Source organism: Myotis nattereri, assembly GCF_964212035.1.
Source record: "Myotis nattereri genome assembly, chromosome: 21".
NCBI lineage: Eukaryota > Metazoa > Chordata > Mammalia > Chiroptera > Vespertilionidae > Myotis > Myotis nattereri.
The window spans coordinates 15347794-15374004 of NC_138097.1; the positions used below are offsets into that span (position 1 = coordinate 15347794).

The following is a 26211-nucleotide window of genomic DNA, read 5'->3' on the forward strand; positions in this document are numbered from 1 at the left end:
GTCGATGATTCTCTCTCATCATTGATAGTTATATTTTTAAAAAAATTCACTTTGGCCTAAGCCCCGAGAAAGCCAGCGTTACTGTTAATAGCTTTTAGGCTCATTAACAAGACCATTGTTCTGTGATCAAAGAGGAACAGAGGGCTGACATGGAAACCATCAATGCATCATGTAATCCATTTTTCATTTCCCAGCCGCGAATGCCACGGAGATGAATGGATAAGGTTGCTACTTCATAGAGTCCTTTGTTTTACCTCAATTCACCACCTTATGTTAACATATTCCCAGGAATGCGATCGAAGCCCAGGGTCCATGTGTGTATCGCCATTCAACCACCAGACAGAACAGCTCTCCCTATCAGAGGATGCCTGGGGGTGCACAGTCCATCTCTCCCTTTTTACGCAGCGTCATCTTGGGGTTGATCCACTTGGGATGGCTTCTTTGCTTCACCCCTGCTTCTACTCTACCTGGTGTAGGCCTTGGAAGACGGTCACGTCCTCATGGGCGTCTGGGCGCGTTTTGCGTGACGGTGCAGCCTGTTGTTTGGAGACGTACTTCTGGGGGCCCTGGACTTGGATGCCATTCTCTGAAATCTCCAAATCGCTTCTTCATCCTTGACAGAGGAAACGGTGCGGTCTCGAGCTAGGAGAAGCCGAGCTGCGTTGGGGGTGACAGATGTGTGTCCCTTTGGGAGGAAGGTGGTGTGGAGAGGCGGGAACAGAGTCCTGGCAGACAGGCAGATCTGGGTTCGAGTCCTGCACGGATTGCGGACTGGCTTTTCGGCCTCCGGCAGGTCGAGTGTTCCGAGACTTTGTTTCTGCATCTGCACGATGGGCTGTGGCAGTGATCAGGCGCCTTGTTACGTTTCTTTCGAGTTGGAACTCAGTACAGAGCAGTGATTGCTCATGAGCCCCCTGGGGCAGGTGGGAGGGAGGAGAGGAACTGCATTCTGGGTGATCTGGGGAGAGGGCAGAGGCTGGGAAACCCCAAATTTGGGTAAAAATAATAAAAAGTGGATGTCGGCAGAAGAACCCCAAGTAACCCGAATTACTCACATTTTTTTGTCTCAGGGGCTCTATAGACTCATTTTCAGACACATCAGAAGAAGTCCCATGACATGTACGCCACCATGAGGAGACAGACGGGCCAGCCTAGACTTTCCCCCCCTTCAATATATTTTTATTGATTTCAGAGAGGAAGGGAGAGGGAGAGAGAGAGAGAGAAAAACATCAGTGATGAGAGAGAATCATGGATCGGCTGCCTCCTGGGGATCGAGCCTCCCGGGCATGTGCCCTGACCGGGAATCGAACTCTGACCTCCTGGTTCGTAGGGTGACGCTCAACCACTGAGCCACGCAGGCCCGATGGACCAGCCTAGACATTGCTGATGGCTCACTCGTGCCATCTCTCAGCGTTCGAGTGGCCATATTGGCGGCCTAGGACCCGAATGCCTGTTTCCCTCCCGCCCCCCTCACCCTCCTCTCTTCTCCTTTCTCTTTTAGGAATCACTATCGCGAGAGCATGGCTGTCACAGGGGGCACGTCCAGGAAGTGCTATTACACCCTCACCTTCTCCGTCACCTTCCCGCACCAAGGCGACGTCTGCTACCTGGCCTACCACTATCCCTACACCTACACGGCCCTCATGGTAACGTCCTCTTTATGGCATGACCCCGGGACCGAGGGGGCTCTCTGAGGTGGTCCCCGAAACATTCAGGCGCCCCGAACCCCAGGGAGCCAGCGTCTGTGGTCACTGACTTAGTGGCTTTACTAATATTTGGGTCCCATCTCTTGGACAGAGCCGGAGGCTGAGGGCGTGGCCAGCGACATTCTGACAGCCTGAGTGACATGCCAAGCTGCTCACTGCCAGGTTGCGTGTAGGAGGTGCGGTGTGCCCTAGGGCCGTGGTTGGCAAACCGCGGCTGGCGAGCCACATGCGGCTCTTTGGTTCCTTGAGTGTGGCTCTTCCACAAAATACCACATGCGGGCGCGCACGTATAGTGCGATTGAAACTTTGTGGTCCATGTGCAGAAGTCGGTATTTTGTAGAAGAGCCACACTCAAGGGGCCAAAGAGCCGCATGTGGCTCGCGAACTGCTCTTTGCCGAGCCGCAGTTTGCGGACCACTGTCCTAGGGTCTTAGCTCTCAGAAGCACTCAAGTTAAAATACAAGGTGCTGACCTCATTGGCGTGGCTCAGTGGTTGAGCATCGGCCTATGAACCAGGAGGTCTCGGTTCGATTCCCCATCCGCACACGTGCCCGGGTTGTGGGCTCGGTCCCCAGTGGGGGGCGTGCAGGAGGCAGCCGATCCATGATTCTCTTTCATCATGGATGCTTCTCTTTTCCTCCCTCTTGTTTCCTCTCTGAAATCAATAAAAACATTTTTTTTTTTTGTAAAAATAAAGTGAGGTAGTGAGACAAGTGAGGTGATGGAGTTGAAATGGGGTGGAAGCGTGCGGTGAGCTGAGATGCCTGTGGACTCTGGAGAGGAGGGAAGCAGGAAGATAAAGCTTGGGAACCCCCTGAGTCTCTGACAGCAGCCTCGTAGCTTTCCCGGGGGTTCCCACGGCCGCGGGTGCCGGCGTTAGAAGGATCAGGGTGGAGAATACGAGGAGATGAACGAGATGTCAAATGACTGCAGTGAGGTCTCTGGTGTTTGCGTTTTATAAATATGTCTTTATCGATGTTTTAGAAAGAGGGAGAGACGATAGAAACATCGATGTTAGAGAAAGACAGGTCGGCCGCCTCCTGCACGCCCCCTACTGGGGATGGAGCCTGCAACCCGGGCCTGTGCCCCAACCGGCAATCGAACCAGCGACCTCCATGGTGCATGGGACGAAGTTCAACCCACTGAGCCACACCAGCCGGGCTCTGCTGTGTGTATGAGAGGGGTGCGGTGTGGGCCAGTCCAGACCTGAGCTTAGTTAGCATCCTGCGTCCTCTCAGGCCCTGCAGACGGTCCACCTGACAAACTTGAGCAAACTGCGTACACCCTGCGGTTGCCTGGCATCTGAGAGAGCTGGCACCCCGGCCGTCGCCCCTAGCGATCTCCCGGGCACCCTGAGGATCAATGAGCGAACGCATCTCCGAGAAGCACGTTCATCCTCTGTGTTAATGCAAAACGTTATTAGCATATGTATAATAATATGTGTATTGAGCACAGGTATCGCTTAGCCTGAAGGATGAGTGTGCTCGCGCCACGTCTGCGCCGAGGAGATCGAGAAGATAATAACTGAGAACATCTTTGCCTTCCACTGGCAGAGACGCTCGCGTATCAATGGGGATTTTTTTTTTCTTCTCTCTGCCGAGAAAGGCATAGCTGGAGCCACGCGGCTCTCTGCTTCAGGGAAGCCGGCCCGCCCTTCTCCCCATCTGCCGTGCTGCCTGGAGAGAGATTTTTGCTGTTTCCCAGATTGCGAGATACACAACTAGTATTATCTGTGGATCCCCCGTAGGAGCTCAAGACGCTCATCCAAGACACGCGCGCCCCGAGCGAGGCTGGAACGAGCCGTGTTTGTTTAAAACATGCTTGTTGCCCGCCGGGCCCGGAGAGAGGCAGCAGGCAAACAGCCCCTCCCCAGCCTTTCTTCCCGTCTCACCTGGGACCTGCATGCCCACGTGTCCCCGGGGCCGAGACTCCTTCAGTGCCCGTGTTTGCCTTCGACGCCGTTCTGCTCACTGGTTAGACTGTCTTGGCTGCTGCGGAGATGCTCAGTGGCCGCTGGCATCACGCGTTAGAATGCAAAGGGGTCTGGGGAGTTGTCGCACCCACGCCCGTCATTTATAGATGCAGAAAGGGAGGCCGAGGAATCACATCCAGCGAGTGGCCGAGCAGGGAGCCCAGCCTGGGTCTTTGACGTCTGTCGCTGTGTCCTTACATGTAGAAGTTTAGGATGTGTGGGCTGGGCCAGACCGGTACAGTCCATAGCCACTGTAATGCAGGCCACTTTAAAAAAAATACATATATTTTTATTGATTTCAGAGAGGAAGGGAGAGGGAGAGAGAGAGAGAGAGAGAAAGAAACATCAATGAGGAGAGAGAATCATGGATTGGCTGCCTCCTGCATGTCCCCACACTGGGGATGGAGCCCGCAACCCGGGCATGTGCCCTGACCGGGAATCGAACCGTGACCTCCTGGTTCATAGGTCACGCTCAACCACTGAGCCACACAGGCTGGGCACGCAGTCCACTTTGATAGGTGAGGTAGTCATTGAGTTGTAGGGTTTTATAATCTCTGATGGTTGAGTTTCTGAACCCTGGCTTTTTATTTAATCCTCACCTGAGGATATTTTTCCCATTGATTTTCAGACTGAGTAGAAGGGAGGGAGGAGGGGAGAGAGAGAAAAAATGATGTGAGAGACACAGGGGTTGAGCGTTGGCCTATGAACCAGGAGATCACGGTTCAATTCCCAGTCAGGGCACACGCCCGGGTTGCGGGCTTGATCCCCAGGGGGCGTGCAGGAGGCAGCCGACCCATGATTCTCTCTCCTCACTGATGTTTCTCTCTCTCTCTCGCTCCCTCTCCCTTCCTCTCTGAAATCTTCCAGATGGTTGCCAGGAGCTCTGTTGGATAATTATCCAAATTAGAGTATTAAAGCGAAAAGAAAGAAATACAATATTGTTATAATTATGAAGCAAGCAAAAGGAGTTCTATTGTAGTCATCCATATCAAGCCGTCAATAATTGCAATGATTGTTTAAAGTGTTGTTAGCAAAACTTGTTTAAGTGTTTGGATTATGTTATGGATTACCCCTTGGAAGCCAGAGGTATTATTTGAAAATAAGACCGGCCAGCGTGGCTCAGTGGTTGAGGGTCAACCTAGGAACCAGGAGGTCACGGTTAGATTCCCGGTCAGGACACATGCCAGTTGCAGGCTCGATCCCCAGGAGGGGGCGTGCTGGAGGCAGCCCATCCATGATTCTCTTTCATCATTGATGTTTTTATCTCTCTCTCCCTCTCCCTTCTCCTCTGAAATTATATATATATGTATATGTGTGTATATATATATACCTTTATATCTATCTATCTATCTATCTATCTATCTATCTATCTATATTTACTTATTTAAAGAAAATAGGACCCTGAAAGTTTCTTATGGGCATTTTATTTTATTTTTTTAAAATATATTTTATTGATTTTTTACAGAGAGGAAGGGAGAGAGATAGAGAGTTAGAAACATCGATGAGAGAGAAACATCGATCAGCTGCCTCCTGCACATCTCCCACTGGGGATATGGCCGCAACCCAGGTATATGCCCTTGACCGGAATCGAACCTGGGACCTTTCAGTCCGCAGGCCGACGCTCTATCCACTGAGCCAAACCGGTTTCGGCTGATGGGCATTTTAGAGGATAAGAAAACGCGATCTCACAGGCACTTATAACTGGAGGCGTTGGCAAGAGACAAGAAAAGTGATCCCAAGTGGGATCCACACGTTGGAAGAGCCTCAGGCCCTTAAAGGGTAGAATACATTTTTTTTCACCAGACATACAGCTCTACCATGGTCGAGGCTCCCGCCACTAATTACCCTTAGAGATGAATTGAGCTTACGCTAGTGTAGGCGGGGAAGGAGAGGGAGAGAGGGAGAGGGAAAAGGAGAGAGAAGACGGAATCAGAATGCCCTCCGCACACGCGCTAATAAAGGGCTCAGAGTGAAATAAAGAGTTCAACACGGTGTCAGACGGGAGAGATGGACTTCCGTGTCGTAGAACAAGAGGCGACGAGCAAGTCATCAGTCAGTGCTGTCAGGGGATCAATAGACAGAGACTCGTCCTTGGAGGGGCCAGGACGAAGGACAGGCACCAGCCACGGGTCCGGGCGTTCGGAGGGGAGCGTGAGAGGCCGTTCTGAAGGGGCCCAGAGGTGTGTGAAGGGTGACGTCATTGGCCCCAACGGCCCCCGAATTCCAGGGTCTTGAGCACAAAGAAAGAAGTGGGTTTTTTTGCCGTGCAGCCACGGGCGAGCTGTTTAACCGCTTGGTGCTTCAGTTTTCTCATCTGTAAAATGGGAACTATAAAAGCAGTTACTATGTGGGTTCTTAAGATGATGAAATAACTTGATACATGAAAAGTGTTCGCCAGGGGTAGACCGTGACCATTAGACCACATATCAGTGGTTCTCCACCTTCCTAATGCCGAGACCCTTTAATACAGCTCCTCATGTTGTGGTGACCCCCAGTTTCATTCTTACAAATGGAACATAATGAAAGCACAGTGATTCATCACCAAAACAACATGTAATTATATGTGTTTTCCGATGGTCTTTGGCGACCCCTGTGAAAGGGTCGTTCGACCCCCAAAGGGGTCGCGGCCCACAGGTTGAGAACCGTTGCCATATATTCTCTCTCTCTCTTTTTTTAAATGTGTTTTTTATTGATTTCAGAGAGAGGAGGGGAGAGGAAGAGAGAGCTAGAAACATCCATGATGAGAGGGAATCATGGATCGGCTGCCTCCTGCTGGGGGTCGAGCCCGCAGCCCCGGCATGTGCCCGGGGAATGGAACCGTGACCTCTCGGTTCACAGATGAACGCGCAATCACTGAGCCACGCAGGCCGGGCTATTCTCTTCCTATATGATGGCGTGTGATTACTTTCTACGTTGGCCTGATTGGAAGATACCCATCCCGTAATTTATAATGAAACAAAAATTATGCAAAAAAAAAAAAATCCAACGAAAGCATCCCAAAGAAATAGCTACAACGGCTAGTGACGGTTGCCTTAGGGTGGCTGATGGTCATTCTTTTTTCTTTACGCGCTTTTCCCAATCATCAGCGATATAACTTCATTTATTTTCCATGGTAAAAGCCAGTGAAAATCATCGTTTCTTTCTAACCAGCGGATCTGTGAGCAGACACCCAGAGACTAATAATCTCTCTCGTGTCTGAAAGCGAGTCCCGTTAACGTAGGGCCACGGTCGGCAAACTGCGGCTCGCGAGCCACATGCGGCTCTTTGGCCCCTTGAGTGTGGCTCTTCCTAAGCCTTAGGAGGACCCTAATTAAGTGAATAACAATGTACCTACCTATATAGTTTAAGTTTAAAAAATTTGGCTCTCAAAAGAAATTTCAATCATCGTGCTGTTGATATTTGGCTCTGTTGACTAATGAGTTTGCGACCACTGACATAGGGGAGCGACATTGGCTGGTGGGCAGTTTGAGGACGCTCCTCAGGCAGAACCTGCCCACAGCCTGTTCGGTTGCTTTTGTTTAGTTGAAAGGTGTCCTTTGCTCTTCCTGGATTGACCCCCTGATGGGCGTATTCAAGGGACGGGGAGCACTGGGCAGTCCACAGAATAAAATAGGCCGGCGCCTCCTTAGAGGTGGCTTTCTTCCGAGTCAGGGGGACGGTGAGCGCAGCGGATGGCGGGGAGCACAATAAGAAACGATTTCCCAGTGCGGACTGCTTCTCACTTTACCAGTAGGGTCGCCCGCTGAGGTCAAGTGCAGTCTTTGATGGAAGTTTGCAGGGAGTAGCTGATGAAGGAGGAGGCCAGGGAACTCCTGGGGAGGGGTACCCGTGAGGCTGCCGCGAAGTCCTCGGCCAGATATCTTTCCTTTCTTGGAGAGGTGGACTTTTCTGTGTGTGTGTGTGGGCGGGGGGTCCCATAATTGCCTTGACCTCATTCCCGCTTTTATAAAGAACCCCACCCCTTGCCCTAACTGGTTTGGCTCAGTGGATAGAGCTTCGGCCTGCGGACTGAAGGGTCCCGGGTTCGATTCTGGTCAAAGTCACATGCCCAGGTTGCAGGATTGATCCCCAGTGGGGTCGTGCAGGAGGCAGCCGATCCATGAATCTCTCTCATCATGGATGTTTCTCTCCCTCTCCCTTACTCTCTGAAATCCATAAAATATATATATGTGTGTGTGTGTATATATATATATGTGTGTATATATATATATATATATTTAAAATATATTTTATTGATTTTTTACAGAGAGGAAAGGAGAGGGATAGAGAGAAACATCCATGAGAGAGAAACATTGATCAGCTGCCTCCTGCACGCCCCCACTGGGGATGTGGCCACAACCAGGTGCATGCCCTTGACCAGAATTGAACATGGGACCCTTCAGTCCGCAGGCCAACGCTCTATCCACTGAGCCACACCACTTAGGGCCCTAAAAATATATTAAAATAAAAGAAAAGTTGTTGAATTTTTATAGCCCTGGATATGGTTAAATTTTGTCACAGTTCCATGGATGCTTGAGGAAAAAAATAAAAGGATGTTCTCTGTCAAGAAAAACCTTGACATATATCTATAAAAATAATATTGCTCCAATGCAGTATATCATTATTTTTGTGTATTTGATTTATTTAAGACGGAGGTACCGTCTTGGCGTCCCTCATTCCGGGTGCAATGTTTCTCCTGCCATTTTCACGTTGCATATTTCAATCCGATGTTATTTGATTCTTCAGATTTATGAGTTTTACACGTTCATTGCATATTGTGCCCTTTGTCAAAATAAGACTTTTAAGTCCCATTTAATGGGACTTGTTCTTGAATATGGCTCCGCTGCATATTTCCGCGGCCGTGCCTGCTATAACTTATTGTTTGCTTAGCCTTTGCGTTTCAATATTTCTCTCTCAAAATATTTTAGGAGAGGCAAACAAAATAGATAATGTAGGCATGTTTTCATATACGTCATGGTTTTTTTTTTTTTCTTCTCCCCTCTTCAAAAGCATCTCTTATAGACAACATACAGTGGGACTCATAAAAACGAATCTGAAGAATTTTGTCATTTAATAAGGCTGTTTAACCTATTTAGACTTACAGCAAATTTTGGTGTCACTTCTATCATTTCGATTTTATCCTATTTTCTATGCTTCTTTGCTTTTTTTTTCCATTCCTTCCTTCCTCCCTCTCTCTCTCCCTTTCTTCTTTTAAAAAAAAATATTTTTATTGATTTCAGAGAGGAAGGGAGAGAGAGAGAGAGAAACATCAATGATGAGAGAGAACTATTGATTGACTGCCTCCTACACCCCGCTACTGGGCATCGAGCCTGCATCCTGGGCATGTGCCCAGACCGGGAATTGAACCGGGACCTCCTGGTTCATAGCTCGACACTCAACCACTGAGCCACGCCGGGCGGGCGTGATCTATTTTATAAGTTCTTGCATATCTAAGCATATATGCTCCATTTGCCTATGAGCAGAAACTTGGCTGATTATAAGTTTACTGGATTTTCAGCCTTTCTTCTACTTGCAAGTTCTGGGTAGTTCTTCATTCCCTCTGGCATCTCGTGTTGCAGAAGGAAGTATGACCCAAGAATGAGTTTTTGTGTATACATAGATGTGCATCTATGAATTTACCTTTACACACACACACACACACACACGCACACAATCACTTTTTAAAAATAACCTCCATCACCTGCTTTGTGTGGCTCAAAAGTTGAGTGTTGACCTATGAACCAAGAGGTTACTGGTTTGATCCCCAGTCAGGGCACATGGCCGGTTGCGGGCTCGATCCCCAGCATGAGGCGTGCAGGCGGCGGGCAGTCAGCGATGCCGTGTGCCCCGTCCTCTCGCCTTTCGTGCCGTAGAAATCAGACACTCGGTACCTCAGGGCTGTGCGGGAATGTTGCTCCCCACTCAGCCCCATGGACCATCCCCTGGGCAGCGGGAAGAGCCCCCTCTTCAATCACTTCACACCCAACATTGTGCCGGTCAGGGTCCCACAGTAACGTCTAGACCAGCCGTGGGCAAACTACGGCCCGTGGGCCGGATCCGGCCCGTTTGAAATGAATAAAACTGAAAAAAAAAAAAAGACCGTACCCTTTTATGTAATGATGTTTACTTTGAATTGATATTAGTTCACACAAACGCTCCATCCATGCTTTTGTTCCGGCCCTCCGGTCCAGTTTAAGAACCCATTGTGGCCCTCGAGTCAAAAAGTTTGCCCACCCCTGACCTAGACCGATCAGGACTCACACAAGTGTAAGCTGTGTTGCTGTTTTCTGCGATGGGCATCATGATCCCCAAATCTTAACCGTACACGCTCCTGCTCTGTTTCCGCTCCAGACTCACCTGGACCTCCTGGAAAAAAGTGTGGACCCCAAGACGGTGTACTTCCGGCAGGAGGCGCTCTGTCGGACGCTGGGAGGCAACGCCTGCCCGCTGGTGACCGTCACCGCCATGCCCGCCTCGGCCAGCCCGGCCCACCTGGAGCAGTTCCGTGAGTGACACGGGGGCCCCCTCCTTTGAAGATCGGGGTGGTGGTCGGGGTGAGGGTCTCAGAGTCTCAGCGACGCATCTGTCCCTTGGAGAACCAAAGCTCCATAAACGTTAGGGGACTAGCCCATCTCTATAGAAATACCAGCTCCAGCCCTTCCTGGTACGGCCCAAGAATTGCTGTGAATCCAAGGAGACTGGGTTCGCTTGCTCCCTAAGGCGAGTGACCACAAATACAGGGTGTCTCCAAACAAGCAGACACACTTTGCATGACTATTTATTCCAAGGGGTTCAGTCTGAACCGAAAGAGGCATCCGTTGAGCTGCCAGAAAAAGGTGTGTCTATATTTTGGGGATAAATACTACTGTCGCTCTGTTGTGAAAGGGAGAAAAAATAAATTGCGGAAAAAATAAAGGCAGGCGGGGGTGGGGGGCTGGAATGGCTGGTTGGCATGGAGAGCAGTTTGGTAGGGACATCACTTCCTGTCCTAAGACACAATCGGAACTCTGCATCCTGTTTTCCAGCCTTTATCATTGATTGACTGATTGATTGATTGATTGATTGATTGATAGAGGGATTGTATCTTTATTGTTGAAAGTATTTGCACGGAACAGACTTTTGAACCTCAGAGGGAAGGCAGGGGAGGGTGGCTGGGTGGGAAGAGGGTTGAACTTGCCTGCATAGATCCATCACCCATTTTCCAGCCGGTAATCAGGGACTTCCCTCACTGTGCTGACTGCTGTCTAAGCTCAAGGTCAGCCAGGTTTGGAGAGGAAGGGGGTGGAGTCCCAGAACCCTGGCAAAGCGCACACATGTGCCTTCTCTCTCTCTCTCTCTCTCTCTCTCTCTCTCTCTCTCTCTCTCTCTCACACACACACACACACACACAGTGTACAAGTGGGGTGTACCTGGAGCCAGCCAGCTTGTAAAGTTGATTTGTACAGTTAGTTTCCCACCTTCCATAGGCAAGAAAGACCACGCAGAATGACGAGTGCTTTGCAATGCAGAAGGGTTTGGGAGCCCGGCCGGTGTGGCTCAGTGGTTGAGCGTCGACCTAGGAACCAGGAGGTCAGGGTTCGATTCCCGGTCAGGGGCACATGCCCCGGGTTGTGGGCTCGATCCCCAGTGGGGGGCGTGCAGGAGGCAGCCCGTCCATGATTCTCTGTCATCATGGATGTTTCTATCTCTCTCTCCTTCTCCCTTCCTCTCTCTGAAATAAATTAAAATATATTAAAAAAAATAAAAGGTGTGGGAGACAAAAGAGAAGACTGGGGAGCGAACTGACAGGGGGACCTGGTAGGTGGAAGTTTTCCTGAGGGAGAATGTCATTCTCTTATTAGAAACTCATTCGCCAAGTACCATAGTCACTAAATGACTCACTGGGGAGAAGGCAAGTAATATCCAAGGTGGGTGGCAGGGGGCGGAGCTCCTATTTTGGGATGGGAGGCACCTCCACCCTGCTTTGATCATCCCCTAAGAGAGGAGAACATAACCTTTCTATTCTCAGGAGGGGAGCTAACCTTCTTCCTACCCCCTCCTGCCTGTCTCCGCCCCCCCCCATCTCCTGGGCCCCACACACTGCTCTTCCCAGGGGGCCGAGATGGGGGGAGCTGGAGGCCGCCTTTGCGTTGGTTGAAGAATCCCTTTCTCCTTTTTCGTTTCTTAAAAAAAAATATTCTCACAAAAGCGGTGCTCTGTTCCGCCTGCCATTATGCTAAAAGCTTTTCCTGGGAAGACAATAGCTGCTCTCAGCGAAAAAGATTTTACACGGAGTCCCTGGGGGTGCACAGCGCTACCTCAGGCACCTGCCTGGGGTCGGGAGTTGTCTTGTCGCTCGGAAGTGGTTTTAAAGGAGCGCAGAGTGGAAAACTAAGCAGTTACAGAATCCCCCTTTCGGCTTCTTCGAGTATCGTCTCGCCTCCTTTCGGGCCTGGGTCTCCCTCAGAGACCCCTGAGCAGGTGCGATGAGCAGTGCATCCCCTGGGAGAGAGCTGGGATTGAGAGCAGCGCCCCAAGGACAACAAATGCACGGGAAGAATCCACATTTCTGGTTTTTTTGTGTGGTTTTTTTGTTGTTGTTTTTTAATATTTTTTATTTTTATTTTTTAAATATATTTTTACTGATTTCAGAGAAGAAAGGAGAGGGAGAGAGAGATAGAAACATCACTGATGAGAGAGAATCATTGATCGGCTGCCTCCTGCACGCCCCCCACCAGGGATCGAGCCACCAACCCAGGCATGTGCCCTTGACCGGAATCGAACCCGGGGCCCTTCAGTCCGCAGGCCGACGCTCTATGAGCCAAACCGGCCAGGGCTGTGTGTGTGTGTTTGTTTTTTAATCCTCACCAGAGGATACTTTTCCCATTGATTTTTAGAGAGAGTGGAAGGGAGGGGGAGAGACAGAGAGAGAAACATCGATGTGAGAGAGAGACACATCCATTGATTGCTTCTGCACACACTCAGACCAGGGCCTGGGATGGAGCCTGTAACCGGGGTACATGCCCTTCACCGGACTGGAACCCGGGACCCTTCAGTCCATGGGCTGACACTCTATCCACTGAGCCACAACAGCTGGGGCACATTTCTCTGGGGTTTTTTTGGGTTTTTGTTTTTTTCTGCCCTTTCCCCCCAGGAATGTGGCGCCAAGTATTGCTAAGGTTATCGCTGCATCGTGGAGCTTAAACAGCCATAAAAGCGATCAAGGTCTGGTTTCTCTGTTGCTGCTGAGCCGACCTAAGTCACCTGGCTGGTAGATGACACAGGTGCCTTTGGACCTTATATTTCTTGTCTCCTGGTTCTGTTATGCTCGCTCCCACACCCACCCTTTTTTCCCCTGTAAAGCGCTGCTTCTGACAAATATTGGAACAAAAGAAATGAACTGCAAGGGCATAAAGACTTCTCTCGGCGGAGATTTTTAATAAAAGGAGTTAGAATTACAGAAACTGAACTGCGCCCTTTTTTTGTACCTGGGGAATTCCATCTCTCCAGGCAGCCAGGGGTAGGAAGCACAGCGGGTATTAGGAATACAGAAATAAACACCGAATCTTAGTCACGGAGGCACTCTGAGTCCGCAGGGCATGGGCGTGTGAAGGTCATGCGAACAGGTCATTATAATACAGCACGTTGTACCAGCACAGAACCGGAGGGGGGTGGAGCGGACAGAGGTCATGGGAGTACAGGGACCACAGCGTTCGCCTGTCTGGTAGCATCAGGGGACCCGTACCCTTACGGGTGAGCTGCATAATCCCATAGGTGTGTGGTCCTATAGTGACACCTTGCTCTCAAAGAAACCTCAGTCCCAAATGCAAAAACTATTTGAAGAATGACTTGAATCTTTCTTTTTTTTTTAAAAAAAATATATTTTTATTGATTTCAGAGAGGAAGGGAGACAGGGAGAGAGAGAGATAGAAACATCAGTGATGAGAGAGAATCATGGATCGGCTGCCTCCTGCACGCCCCTACTGGGGATCGAGCCTGCAACCTGGGCATGTGCCCTGGCTGGTTTCATAGGTCGATGCTCAACCACTGAGCCACGCCGGCTGGGCTTGACTCTGTCTTGAGAAGACATAGAAGTGGGGGTATTAAAACGATAAGACACATCCAAACCACCTTAGACTTGATTTTCCCCATCTTTCTTCGTGTGAGCAGCCTTCATCTACATAAGTAGAGGTTTGCAATCATCCTACCTCAACACAAACCCTCAAAACTCAATGACACATAGATTGGCGACTAGCTCCTTTCCGCTTCCCCCTTTGGCACGGTCACTCAAGGGAAAGAAAGATCTAGAATCCTTCCTCCTTCCAGGGTCGGTCGGAGGGGGTGGGGAGGATGTAGAAACCTGTCGTTGAGGAGCTTTGCTTATACCCGATCACGTGCTTTTTTATTTTTACTTAGTTATTTTCAATATGTTTGTATTGATTGCAGAGAGGAAAGGAGAGGGAGAGAGAGATGGAAACATCCATGATGAGATGTTTCATCATTGATTGGCTGCCTCCCGGACGCCCCCTACTGGGGACCGGGCCTGCAACCCGGGCATGTGCCCTGACCGGGAATCGAACCGTGACCTCCTGGGTCATAGATCAACTCTCAACCACTGAGCCACACCGGCTGGGCTTCTCCTAAGTGTTTAAGAAATTAATAGCAACTAAAGGGTGTCCCAAAATTCACGCAAGATTTGAATTTTACATGAGCATTAACAACAGCAACAAAAAATAAAAGCCTAATTTTACTTGGTTTATTGAATCAGATTCTATTATCTGTTGCCCTTTGATTTCAACCCCTTCAATTTGATAAGCATTACCAAGTACCAATGATGGCCCAGGAGCAGGGACCATGAAGACCAGTGAAGACCACGGCTTTGCGTATGTGCCAGCAAAGCCGTGGAGGCCATTGACCCGATGTGCTATTCCATCCATAACCCTATACTGTATACTTTATGAATCAATAAAAACTTACAATTTTTAATTATAAACCTGTGTTTTCTATCAAAATTACTTCTTGCGTGAATTTTGGGACACCCTTTATTAGCCATCTACGTGGATGATGAGGTTCCTGGGAAGACAAGGGTATGGGCATGGGAGGGAAGGGTGCAAATTCAGGAGATCCGTCTACGTTAGAAGTGAGAGGTCCCAGTGGTTGATGGGGAGCAAGGGTCATGGGCAAGGAGCTGAACTAGTTGGACTTTGGGTGATGGGCGCCCATGTTAATGCCGACAAAGGGGTGGGTAGGTGAGAGGGTAAGACTTCTGTGGAGGAAGAACGTGTTCCTTTTTGGAAATGTTCGCTTGCAAAGGCCTGCAAACGATAGGAGGGCTTGGGCTAAACATAATGGTAAAGCCGGTAGGCTATAGGAGAGAGTCTGTTTCAGAGGGAAATAAACACATTTCGCGTTGCCCGAGTAACCTTCTCACTTAGCGGGCATACTGAATGTTGGCTGCGTGTGGTCACGGTCACAGAAAACATGCACGCTGTCTCATCAGAATCACTTCTAGAGTGTTTTCCCCTATAGATGTGTTCATGAGATATAATAATTTATATCTTCTAAGGTAATTAACTGTTCACAGAGTGTTTACGAATGATTAATTGCTCCACACAGCCGCTCTGTGAGGTAAAGAAGTAGAGAACCAGGTTTATCATCTCCATTTTTAGGTGATAAAATCGAGGCCCTGAGGAAGTTCAAAGACTAGGGAGGACTAGAGCTCAGATTTGTCCCCAAACTGTGTGAGTCTTTTAAAAAAAATTATTTTTATTTTTTATTTCTGAGAGGAAGGGAGAGGGAGAGAAACATCAACGATGAGAGAGAAGCATGGATTGGCTGCCTCCTGCACGCCCCCTACTGGGGATCGGGCCTGCAACCCGGGCATGTGCCCCGACGGGGAATCGAACGGTGACCTCCTGGTTTATAGGTCGATGTTCAACCACTGAGCCACGCCGGCTGGGCCATTGGTTGCTGGTGCCCTGGCCAGAGATCGAACCCACAACCTCGGTGTGTCAGGATGATGCTCTAACCAACCAACCGATGGGGAAAAAATGATTCGAACACACTTCCGGAACGAATGAAGTTCCAGAAACGAGTTCCCGCCTTGTGTGAGAACGCGCCTGTCGTCACGCTCCTCGGGGAGGAGTGGAGATAAAGCGTGGTTCCTGCTTTCCCTTTCTGCGCCCCGAGCGTGAAGGCCTTTGGAGTCTCAGCTTTATGCCGGCATCTCCTACCGCACGCCCACCCCTCACTGCCCCGCGTCTCCCGCAGCCTTCAGATCCGAAGCCCAGGGTCTCCAAGGCTTGGCTGAGACCAGACGGGGGTGGCGGGGGGCTGGGGGGAGGTTGCGCTTTGCTGCTTGCTTATCTCCCAAGCCGCCTTCGGGCTCACTTCGTTGTAGGCATCTTGTCTGCGGCCCAAATCACGGTTTCTGAAAAAATGGTTCTTCCCCGCACGCTGGCTGTCGCGTTGGGAGGAGCGCTCGGGCTATTAGTCCATTATTCCGCTAAGAAATGGAAGTTCTGACTCCGCGACCTCCGCACTTCACGCGCCGCGTCTTTCCATTAGGACGGAGGAGAGTCTGTGTTTGTGTGCTTATCGTCGGGGGTAAACATCAGGGATGTGGGTTTGAAAGCCTGTAAACCAGAAGCGGCCTGCCTGGCGTTGTCTGTTTACAATGGACACTCGTGCTGCTGAAAGGACACGCTCACTTTTCTAGTTCCGGGACCACTTCCCCTCTGCCCCCACCAGCAGGAAATAAGAATTTTAGTGCAGAGGTATGCTGGCGTTTCTGCATTGAGAATCCAACTAAGGCCCGGCCGGTGTGGCTCAGTGGTTGAGCGTCAACCTAGGAGCCAGGAGGTCAGGGTTCGATTCCCGGTCAGGGCACATGCCTGGGGTAGTGGGCTTGATCCCCAGTAGAGGGTGTGCAGGAGGCAGCCGATCCATGATTCTCTCTCGTCGTTGATGTTTCTCTCTCTCTCTCCCTCTCCCGTCCTCTCTGAAATCAATACAAATATATTTTAAAAAAGAAGGAAATGTAGCCAGACCATCTGGTGTCGTTTCATACGTTGTTATGAAGAGCCAGAACCCTTATCTTTTATTTTTTCAATCAACAACATTCCTAATACATGAGGAAGTGAGGCCGAAGGGGAACTGTCCTCCTTTGAGGCAAGCTGTGATGTAATGATTGCTGGGCAACTTGCACACTTTAATTAAGCGCTCAGATTAAATCGATGTGCATCCAGCAGCTCCGTGTGGCAATCAGCGTAATCTCATTAGCTGCTGTTCGGGCCCCAATACATTGATTAATAATACATAATTGTTTATGAATTATTGACTTCAAGTTATTATACTTGTGCCTGCTTTGTTCACCAGCACCTGCTGCCACATGTTAATTACACAGCACTCAAGCACTTTTCTTGGAGTAACTTTAGAGATAAAACTGATGTGTTTTTTTTTTGTTTTTTTTTTTAATGAAGGATGATTATCTTTAGTTCAGAGCCCATCAGGATGAGCTAAGCTTTCTCAATCCTGTATTGTTTAATAAAAGGGGGTACGGCCCAGCCGGTGTGGCTCAGCGATTGATTTCGTGTCGACCCATGAACCAGGAGGTCCCTGGTTCGATTCCCGCTCAGGGCACATGCCGGGGTTGTGGGCTGGATGCCCAGCTGGGGGCGTGCAGGAGGCAGCTGATGGATGATTTTTCTCTCCTTGATGTTCATATCTCTCTCTCCCTTCTTCTCCCTCTAAAAATCAATAGACATGTTTGAAACATAAAATAAAAGGGGGTGGGAATGAAAAGGCAGAGTTGGGGGGTATGATGCCTCAGGTTGAGCCTGACTGGATGAGGTGGGTGATATCAGCGTCATGAGCTGGTGGATTCTGCTTATTGAGCAAGACCTGCCCTGACCAGCAGGGAGGAGGGTCTCACTTGAAAGAGATGGGCCCGGCCAGCGTGGCTCAGTGGTTCATCATTGACCTATGAACCAGGAGGTCACAGTTCTATTCCCGGTCAGGGCACAGGCCTGGGTTGCAGGCTTGATCCCCAGTAGGGTGCGTGCAGGAGGCAGCTGATCGATGATTCCTTCTCATCATTGATGTTTCTATCTCTCCCTCTCTGAAATCAATAAAATATACATATATATTTAAAGAGAGAGAGAAAGAGAGAGAGAGAGAGAGAGAGAGAGAGAGATGGGTGCTCTCCCTGTCACTTGTCCAGAGGAAAACCAAATTGGCCATGTGAACGTTGACCCTGGTAGAGGAACAACTCTTTGGAACTTCCTACATCCAGGAAATGTATTAGCCAATCACGAATGGACACTGGGACAACCTTCTCCTTCAGCTGATCTCATGCCAAGAAGTTGTACCAAGAAAAGATACCTGTTAGGTTTCAACCACTCAACTCTGGTGGCATCATAACGCAGAAACAGCGACAGCCAATGCACGCACACAAACCGCCGTGGTCGTGTTCCAATAAAACCTTATTTGTAAAAATTAGAGTCTGGGCCAGATTGGGCCCTAGTGATTCTCAACACGGAGATTTATACAATACTAGAGGCCTGGTGAACAAATTTTGTGCGTAGGCAGGGTCCCTAGTCCTGGCCGGCAATCAGGGCCAATTGGGGCCTTGCAGCTGCAGGCCAGGGCCTCCCTTTCCCAGCTGCTGGCTGCTGGCTGGGCCTTCCTTCTTTCAGCGCCACCCCCTGGTGGTCAGCACACGTCATAGCGAGCGATCGAACTCCGGTTCCCTGGTCGAACTCCCAAGGGGACAATTTGCATATTAGGCTTTTATATATATAGATAAGCACCTCATTTAACTGGAAAGGCCCTTGGTGACATTATTGGCCCCAGCTTTCTTCCTGGGACTTACTGGTTCATGCATTATGGTGTCATGAGTGGCGAAAAAATAAGGTGGTATCACATATGTGGGTCCCAGCTTCTCATTTATTCCAGAAACACTTGTTGTGGATCCGCCTCACGGACTACTCCATTCTGGGCATTGGGAATACAGCAGCGAGCGAGTCTGTCATCCAGAGCTTTATGTTCCAATTATCTGTGCTAGCTTGGGCAGACCACTTAACCAAGAGCAGCCCCCGTCTCCTCATTGGAAAAGCTAGTTTTTAAAAATCATGAGCCGTATTCCATGTACAGTACAATTCATCATGTGCATAAGCAGAGGATGAAAGCATGCAGTAGACACCTGTTTGCCCACCACCCGTTAAAGGAAACGTTGCCAGTACCTACCCCACGCCCTGAGTGTTTTATCCAAGGCTCATTTCTTCTCTTCCCTTTAGAATTTTGTGTTAATTATGTCTCTGCTTTTCTTTCTAGTTTAATCACAAACATATGTTGTTGTTGTTTTTTAAATCTATTTTTTATTGATTTCAGAGAGGAAGGGAGAGGGAGAGAGAGATAGAAACGTCAATGACGAGAGAGAATCATGGATCGGCTGCCTCCTGCACGCGCCCTACTGGGGATCGAGCCCACAACCCGGGTATGTGTCCTTCACCAGAATCGAACCTGGGACCTTTCCACTAAGGCTGATGCTCTAGCCACTGAGCCAAACATACGTTTCATAAAAATAGAAAACTTATCTGCCTCTGTGCCTTTTTTTAATTACTGGAGTTGGGCATCTTTTAAGAGTGACTCATCCACACAGATGCATGCAGCTCTTGGCAAAACCTTGGGGGCCAAAGACCACTAGAGCCAGACCTGTAGGCAAACAACGTGAGATTTATAAACTTGCAGCAACTTCACAAATGGGGAGTCACTGGGCATGTCCAAAGGGGAGTTACGGGAAGGCATTCACAGGGCTTGGAGGCCCGAGTGGGTCAGAGATGGTGTCGGCAGGGGTTGGTCAGAACCCATAAGCCGTGCTGTTGGAATGTGTAGTCAGTGATTGCATCTCGACTGTATATGAGTTCCTGCCGAGACTGTGTTAGGTCGTTTTGTCCGTGCTTTTATCTTGGAATAGATGGGTCTGGATAAACGGGTGTGAAAGGACTTGGAGCTTATATGATTTGCAAGGCCCAGCATGGCTCCGTGGGACACAGTTTATCTTTCTTGTGAGTCAGGGTGCGGTCGGGAGGTGGTGGTGTCTAAATGATCAGTTTCCCCTTTACAGCCTTGCTTTCTGACTGTGGTTTTTCTTTCTTTTTAAAAAAACAAAAATATATTTCTATTGATTATAGAAGGGAAGAGAAAGGGAGAGGGAGAGGGAGAGAGAGATAGAAACATCCATGATGAGAGAGACACATCCATTGGTTGCCTCCTGCACACCCCACACTGGGGATTGAGCCCGAAACCTGGGCACGTGCCCTGACCAGGAATCGAACCGGAGACCTCTTGGTTCATGGGTGGATGCTCAACCATTGAGCACACCAGCTGGGCATCTTTGTGTTGTTGTTGATCTTAAAGAAATGCTTTCAACATTTCACCACTAAGAATGACATTTTCTGAAGGTGCATGCCAAAGTTAAGTAAATTTCCCTCCCTCTCCCCGTGCCATGGGGCACATTGGCATAGGTCAGATTGGCGCTGAAATGGAGAGGGAGAGAGAGAGAAACATTTAATGCATGTGTGTGTGTGTGTTTCATTTCTGAAGTTAAGGAAGTGCCTTTCTATTCCTCAGATGCTAAACACTTTTTAATATGAATGGATGTGGAGTTATATTGGATGCTTCTCTCCCCATCTATTATGATTATCAGATACTTTTCGTCCTTCAGTATGGTATTGAGATAAATCACATTAATTGATTTTTCTAATATTAAACTAAACTCTCAGTCCTGGTGTAAACTCATTTGTCATAATCTATTATCTTTTTTTATACAGTGCTTGACTAAATTTGATTTTACTTTATGTAACATTTGCATATAGGTACCTGGTTATGAGAAGCTTGTAATTTTCTCCTCTTTTGCTGCCTTTGATTTGGGTATCGGCGCTATTTGTCCCTTAAAATAAGTTGAGGACATACTTACTTTTGTTTGTTTATCTCTATTCTCTGGACGAGTTTGTGTAACGTCACAATGACCTCTTTCTTGGGGGAAGTTTGCCTGTAGATGGCTCTGTGTCTGGTGCTTTGTTGTGAGAAGTTTTTAACCTATTGATTCAATTCCTTTATTGGTTCAATGTCTGTCTTTTGGTTTTCCGATTTCTCTTTTAATGCAATGATTTTTTTAAAATTTATCTATTTCATTGAATTTATTGGGGTGACATTGGTTAACACAATTATATAGGTTCCAGGTACATAATTCTATAATACACCATCTGTGTATTGTATCGTATGTTCACCACCCCAGGTAAAGTCTCCTTCCATCACCATTTATCTCCTCTCTACCCTCTTCTACCTCCCCCACCAATTATTATTATTTAAAAAATATTTTTATTGATTTCAGGCAGAGGGAGAGAGAGAGAGAAACATCAATGATGAGAGAGAATCATCGATCAGCTGCCTCCTGCATGCCCTGCACTGGGGATGGAGCCCACAACCTGAGCATGTGCCTTGATTGGGAATCGAACCTTGAATTAGATTAAGACTCATCTCCTGGTCCAGGACTCATCTTCCTGTGGCTGAATAGTTAAGCATCAATCTCTGAACTAGGAGGTCACGGTTTGATTCCATGTCAGGGCACATGCCCGGGTTGCAGGCTCGATCCCCAACAGGGGGCGTGCAGGAGGCAGCCGATGGATGATTCTCGTCACTGATGTTTCTATCTCTCCCTCCCTCTCCCTTCCTCTCTGAAATAAAAAATATATATATTAAAAAAACCCAAACCCCACAGGATAGACTTTCATCCACTGTCTGCAAAGAGAGTCACTTGACAGGCAGGCACTGCTGAGGCTAGCTTGGCTGGAGGGAAGGGCATTGCAACTTAGATCACTGCCCGTGGACCACTCTGCTTGGAACCCTGAGCTAACCATGCCAGAGTCTCAGAGTGTAATAGGGGCGCTCCTCACCCAGGTGTAAAATTAATCTCCAGAAAGCCGGTGCCCCTGCCTGCCTCTTCGTGTGACCCCTGAAACGCTCCCTTCTCCCCGCCCGAGGTCGCGGACCATTGGGGCTCGGCTGTGCGCGGTGTTTTGCAAATGGAATGGATTTGTTCCTGAGCTCTCTGCATGGTGTTTCTTCTCTCCCTGTGCCGTCTGGTGCGTCCTGCCTCTTTGGAAGGGGTGCAGTTTGCTAGGTATTAACCTGCGTGTCGCGCCGGCGCGCCTCGTAGCACCCCAGGTAACGGGTGGTGGCGTGCACCGAGAAGATAGTCTCATCGTTTCTACACGGGGAGGTTTCACGTGTTCCGAGCAGCAACAGAATCGTAGCACGTCTCACTCAGTCCTTCACTTGCTAGTTGAAGAACAGAGATAAGAGCGCCTGTTTGGGCTAGTTGCTCTCTTGTGTGAAGATGGGAAGCACTGCCCTGGCCGGGGTGGCTCAGTGGATAGAGCGTCGGCCTGCGGACTGAAGGGTCCCGGGTTCGATTCCCATCGGGGGCACATGCGGGCTCGATCTCTGGTTGGGGAGCGTGCAGGAGGTAACCGATCGATGATGATTCTCTCTCACCATCTCTCTCTCTCTCTCTCCTTTCCTCTTTCTCTGTAAAATCGAAGGAAGGAAGGAAGGAAGGAAGGAAGGAAGGAAGGAAGGAAGGGAGGGAGGGAGGGAGAGGCCCAGCCCTGGCCAGTTCTGCTCAATGGTTGGAGCATCGGCCCACAGACCGAAGGGTCATGGGTTTCATTCCTGGTCAAGGGTACGTATCTCGGTTGCAGGTTTGATCCCTGGCCCCGATTGGGCGTGTTTGGAAGGTAACCAATCGATGTGTCTCTCTCACATTGATGTTTCTCTCAACTCCTCCTCCTCCTCCTTCTCCTCCTCCTCCTCCTCCTCCTCCTCCTCCTCCTCCTCCTCCATCCCTTGCACTCTCTCTAAACAAACAAAGAAAAAAAATCAATGGAAAAAATATCTTTGGGGGAGGATTGGGAGAAGGAAGGAAGGAAGGAAGGAGCCCAAACCAGCCCGCACCGGCTCTCCAGGGCTCCGCCCAGATGTCCAGAAGCTCAGGCCCCACCAGAAATCGGCGAAGGAGCTGATGGCACACAGCACAGGTACGCCCTGGTCCTCACACCTGAGACTCCTGCTGCGTCTGCTCCAGGCCCGGTCCTCAGCTACATGCTGCCCGGGCAGCGGGGGGGGGGGGGGGGGGGGGGGGCGAGGGGGGGGGCGCGTTTCCCTGTTTCAGAGTCTGTTCTGAGTTGCTGATCATCGCCCTCTGTAAGTCACGAGAGCCGCCCCTGAGGTTTCGCTGATTCAACTAGAACAGCAGGTAACTGTGTTAGGGAGCAGGAAACAGGAGAGAATCAACCTGAAAACCAGTTCAGCAAATAAACTGCATTTGGAGCTAAATGAACGCTCTCCGCCGCCCTGTGGGCCGCCCGGCACCAGGCGCCCGTCAGGAACGACAACTGCTGCCTGTGTGTGTGCTCGGCATCGGACGGTGCGGTCACTCCCCGCGTCCGGCTTCCGCGTGGAAAGAGGTGGCTGGCTTCTCTGGACAGGCTCCAGCTCCAACCCCCGCTTTTGCTTTTTTTAAAAAAATATATTTTTGTTGATTTCAGAGAGGACGGGAGAGGGGGAGAGAGAGAGAGAAACATCAATGATGAGAGAGAGTCATGGACGGGCTGCCTCCTGCACGCCCCGCACTGGGGACCGAGCCTACAACCCGGGCGTGTGGCCTGACGGGGAATTGAACCGAGACCTCCTGGTTCAGAGGTCGACCCCCGTTCGGTACCACGATAGGAGCAGCAGGCCGGACTCTGCCCGTTGTCAGGCTCTGGTCTCTGCAGAAATCCTTTCTTTAAATCCTTAGCCGAGGACACGTTTCCGTTGATTTTTAAGGAGAGTGGAAGAGCGAGGGAAAGACAGAGAGAAACATCGGTGTGAGAGAAACACATCCATTGGCTGCCTCCTGCATGCACCCCGACCAGGGCCCGGGCCGGGGAGGAGCCTACGACCAAGCAAGGTACACAGCCTTGAGCGGAATCGAACCCGGGACCCTTCAGTCCGTGGGCCGATGCTCTATCCACTGAGCCACACCGCTAGGGCCAGAAGTCACTCTTGCTTCTGCCCCTCCTCACGGGTGTGGTAGACAGACCCAGGCCCCATCGAAGTCCTATCTGAGCTCAGAAAAGCGTAGGCTCATGGGGTCCGGATGGATTTAACCGAAGATGACCAGAGGGAGGGAGCATTGCAGAACTCCTTCTCCCAGGAATCCACTGGGGAGATCTGTACGGACCTTCTCCGCGCCCGTGGGGTCTCCCGCTTCTCCCCACTTGGAGAAGCCCGTCTCTTTCTGAGTGTGGCTGGCAGGCCTCGCCATGGCCGAGGCGGCGAGGCTTTCCATCACGATGGGGACACGCGGCTGGGCGGTGACATACAGCCCCCGAGGGCCCCCCGACGGCCTTTTTCCTTCCTCCGCTGGTGACTAATCACGGAACCGCTCCTCCGTGGCTGATGCGAAGTTCCAACAGAGCCGTGAAAAAGCCCGTATTTCACAGGGCAGCCGCGTTTGGGTTCCCGGCTGTAAATCTCCCTCCCTCTCCCCGTGCCGTGGGGCCCATTGGCAAAGGTCGGCTTGGCTCTGTGTAAATTAACCGGAGGACCGTTGGCGTCAAATGAGATCTATGTTAATGTGTGTCGATGGGCATCGTGTGGGGCGGGGGGTGGGGGGGGGCACGGCTCCTGTGCCAGGGAGATGCGGACACAAAAGCAGATGGTATCTCGGCCTGTAGCATCTCTGTTATTGTCACTGGGATAGTGCGGTGAGACAGGTAGGAACACTCTTTTTAAAAATATATTTGTATTGATTTCAGAGAGGGAGAGGGTTAGGGAGAGGGAGAGGGAGAGGGAGAGAAACATCAATGATGAGAATCATGGATCGGCCGGCTGCCTCCTGCACGCCCCGCACTGGGGATGGAGCCTGCAACCCGGGCACGTGCCCCGACTGGGAATCAAACCGTGACCTCCTGGTTCATAGGTTGATATTCAATCACTGAGCCACACCAGCCGGTCCAGGGGCCCTCTGTTCAAAGCCGCCTTTGGGATGCGAGTCCCGAACCTCTGCCGGCATCAAGCTCATAGCTCGGTGCCCGGTGGCCGGACCCGTGTGGCACACGTAAGGACACACGTCATGGTGTGCGTGAATCGAGCCCACTGGTGCTGTGCAGCACGCAGGCTGGACTGTGCATCTTCTGAGATGGCCGTGGGTCATGCCATCCCACGTCCAGTAGGAGGCGGTAGAGTCCAGTGGCCACAAGCGAGGGCTCTGAGTCCAAGGGACCTGGATGGAGGCAGGTGCGCTTGAGACACAACCTCTTTAAGTCAGTTATGGCGACCCCCGCCCCCTCCGTCCACGGGAGACGCTTGTGCAAGCAGCGCTGTTTTGGAAGCTCTGTGCATCGATGCTAATGATGCCACCAGACTCCGCGCCTCGGGGTCCGGGCACGCCGGGGCCGGTTTGTGTTGATCTATCGGCGGCCTCGTGGGAAGGCGGTGAAAAACGACCCCGTGCGGCGTGTGGTTGACACAGCGCGGATCCTGGGGGCGCTCCGAGGGCTTTATTAATAACAGCCGCGGACGGGTTATTGGACATGCGGTGCCCAATTACGGGTGTGACAGGACAAGGCCTGTATTAATGACTTCAGAGGGCGGGCCTGGCTGGTAATTGATCACTAACGAGGCCGACGGGCAGAGTCAGATGGCTGAAGCTCTTTTAACCAGCCCTGCGTGGATGCCGGCGGCGACGCGCTCTGCTGACTGGGGGGTGAATATTTCACGGAGCCCGCTCCCAAGCACCCGTGGGACTGCCCGGTTAGAAGGGGAACCGGGTGGGTGCTGGGAGGTCCCCGCGGGCAGTCGCCTTGGGACTGCAGGATTGGCACCCTGTTGCTTTCAGGATTTATCTCTGGTGAGACACGTACCTGACCGTGGCAGGGGCACACGCCTTCCCCGCTGTCTTTCATCCAGCTCATTTCATAAATGGAGGAGGATCGGAGAAGACTGAGGTTATATCTGAGAACTGGCCTTTCCAGTTACCTCCTTCAAACTCCGTTAAGGCTTAGAGTGGGACAAATCGGTACTTATATACAAACACTCATACGGTGTTGTTGTTTTTTTAATTTTTTTTTATTGATTTCAGAGAGGAAGGGAGAGGGAGAGAGAGAGAGAGAAACATCAATGATGAGAGAGAATCATGGATCGGCTGCCTCCTGCATGCCCCCTACTGGGGATGGAGCCCGCAACCTGGGCATGTGACCAGGAATGGAACCATGACCTCCTGGTTCATAGGTTGATGCTCAACCACTGAGCCACCCTGGCCGGGCTCATATGGCGTTTAACAAGCATTCCTAACAGGACTTCCAGGAGAGAATGGAAAGAGGGGTGGAGAAACAATATTTGAGGAAATAATCACTGAGAATTTTTGCAGAAGAGAAGAAAGACTTGAGTCATTTGAAACTGGGTCCCATACAAATCTGATGGGTTTTTTTTTGTTCTATTTCTTTAATAATGTGCCATTGGAATTTT

At 50.2% G+C, this 26211-nt stretch overlaps 1 protein-coding gene across 1 annotated transcript in view; it reads left to right on the plus strand.

Annotated features, from left to right (window-relative positions):
* AGBL1 (AGBL carboxypeptidase 1) overlaps positions 1 to 26211 on the plus strand; it is a gene marked incomplete at both ends in the record, with an annotated part of 230964 nt that overhangs the window by 66111 nt on the left and 138642 nt on the right. The window contains 2 exons of the mRNA XM_081114799.1: positions 1502 to 1646; positions 10009 to 10162. Of these exons, the coding sequence (XP_080970925.1) occupies positions 1502 to 1646; positions 10009 to 10162 (299 nt within the window). The remainder of the gene's footprint in view (positions 1 to 1501; positions 1647 to 10008; positions 10163 to 26211) is intronic.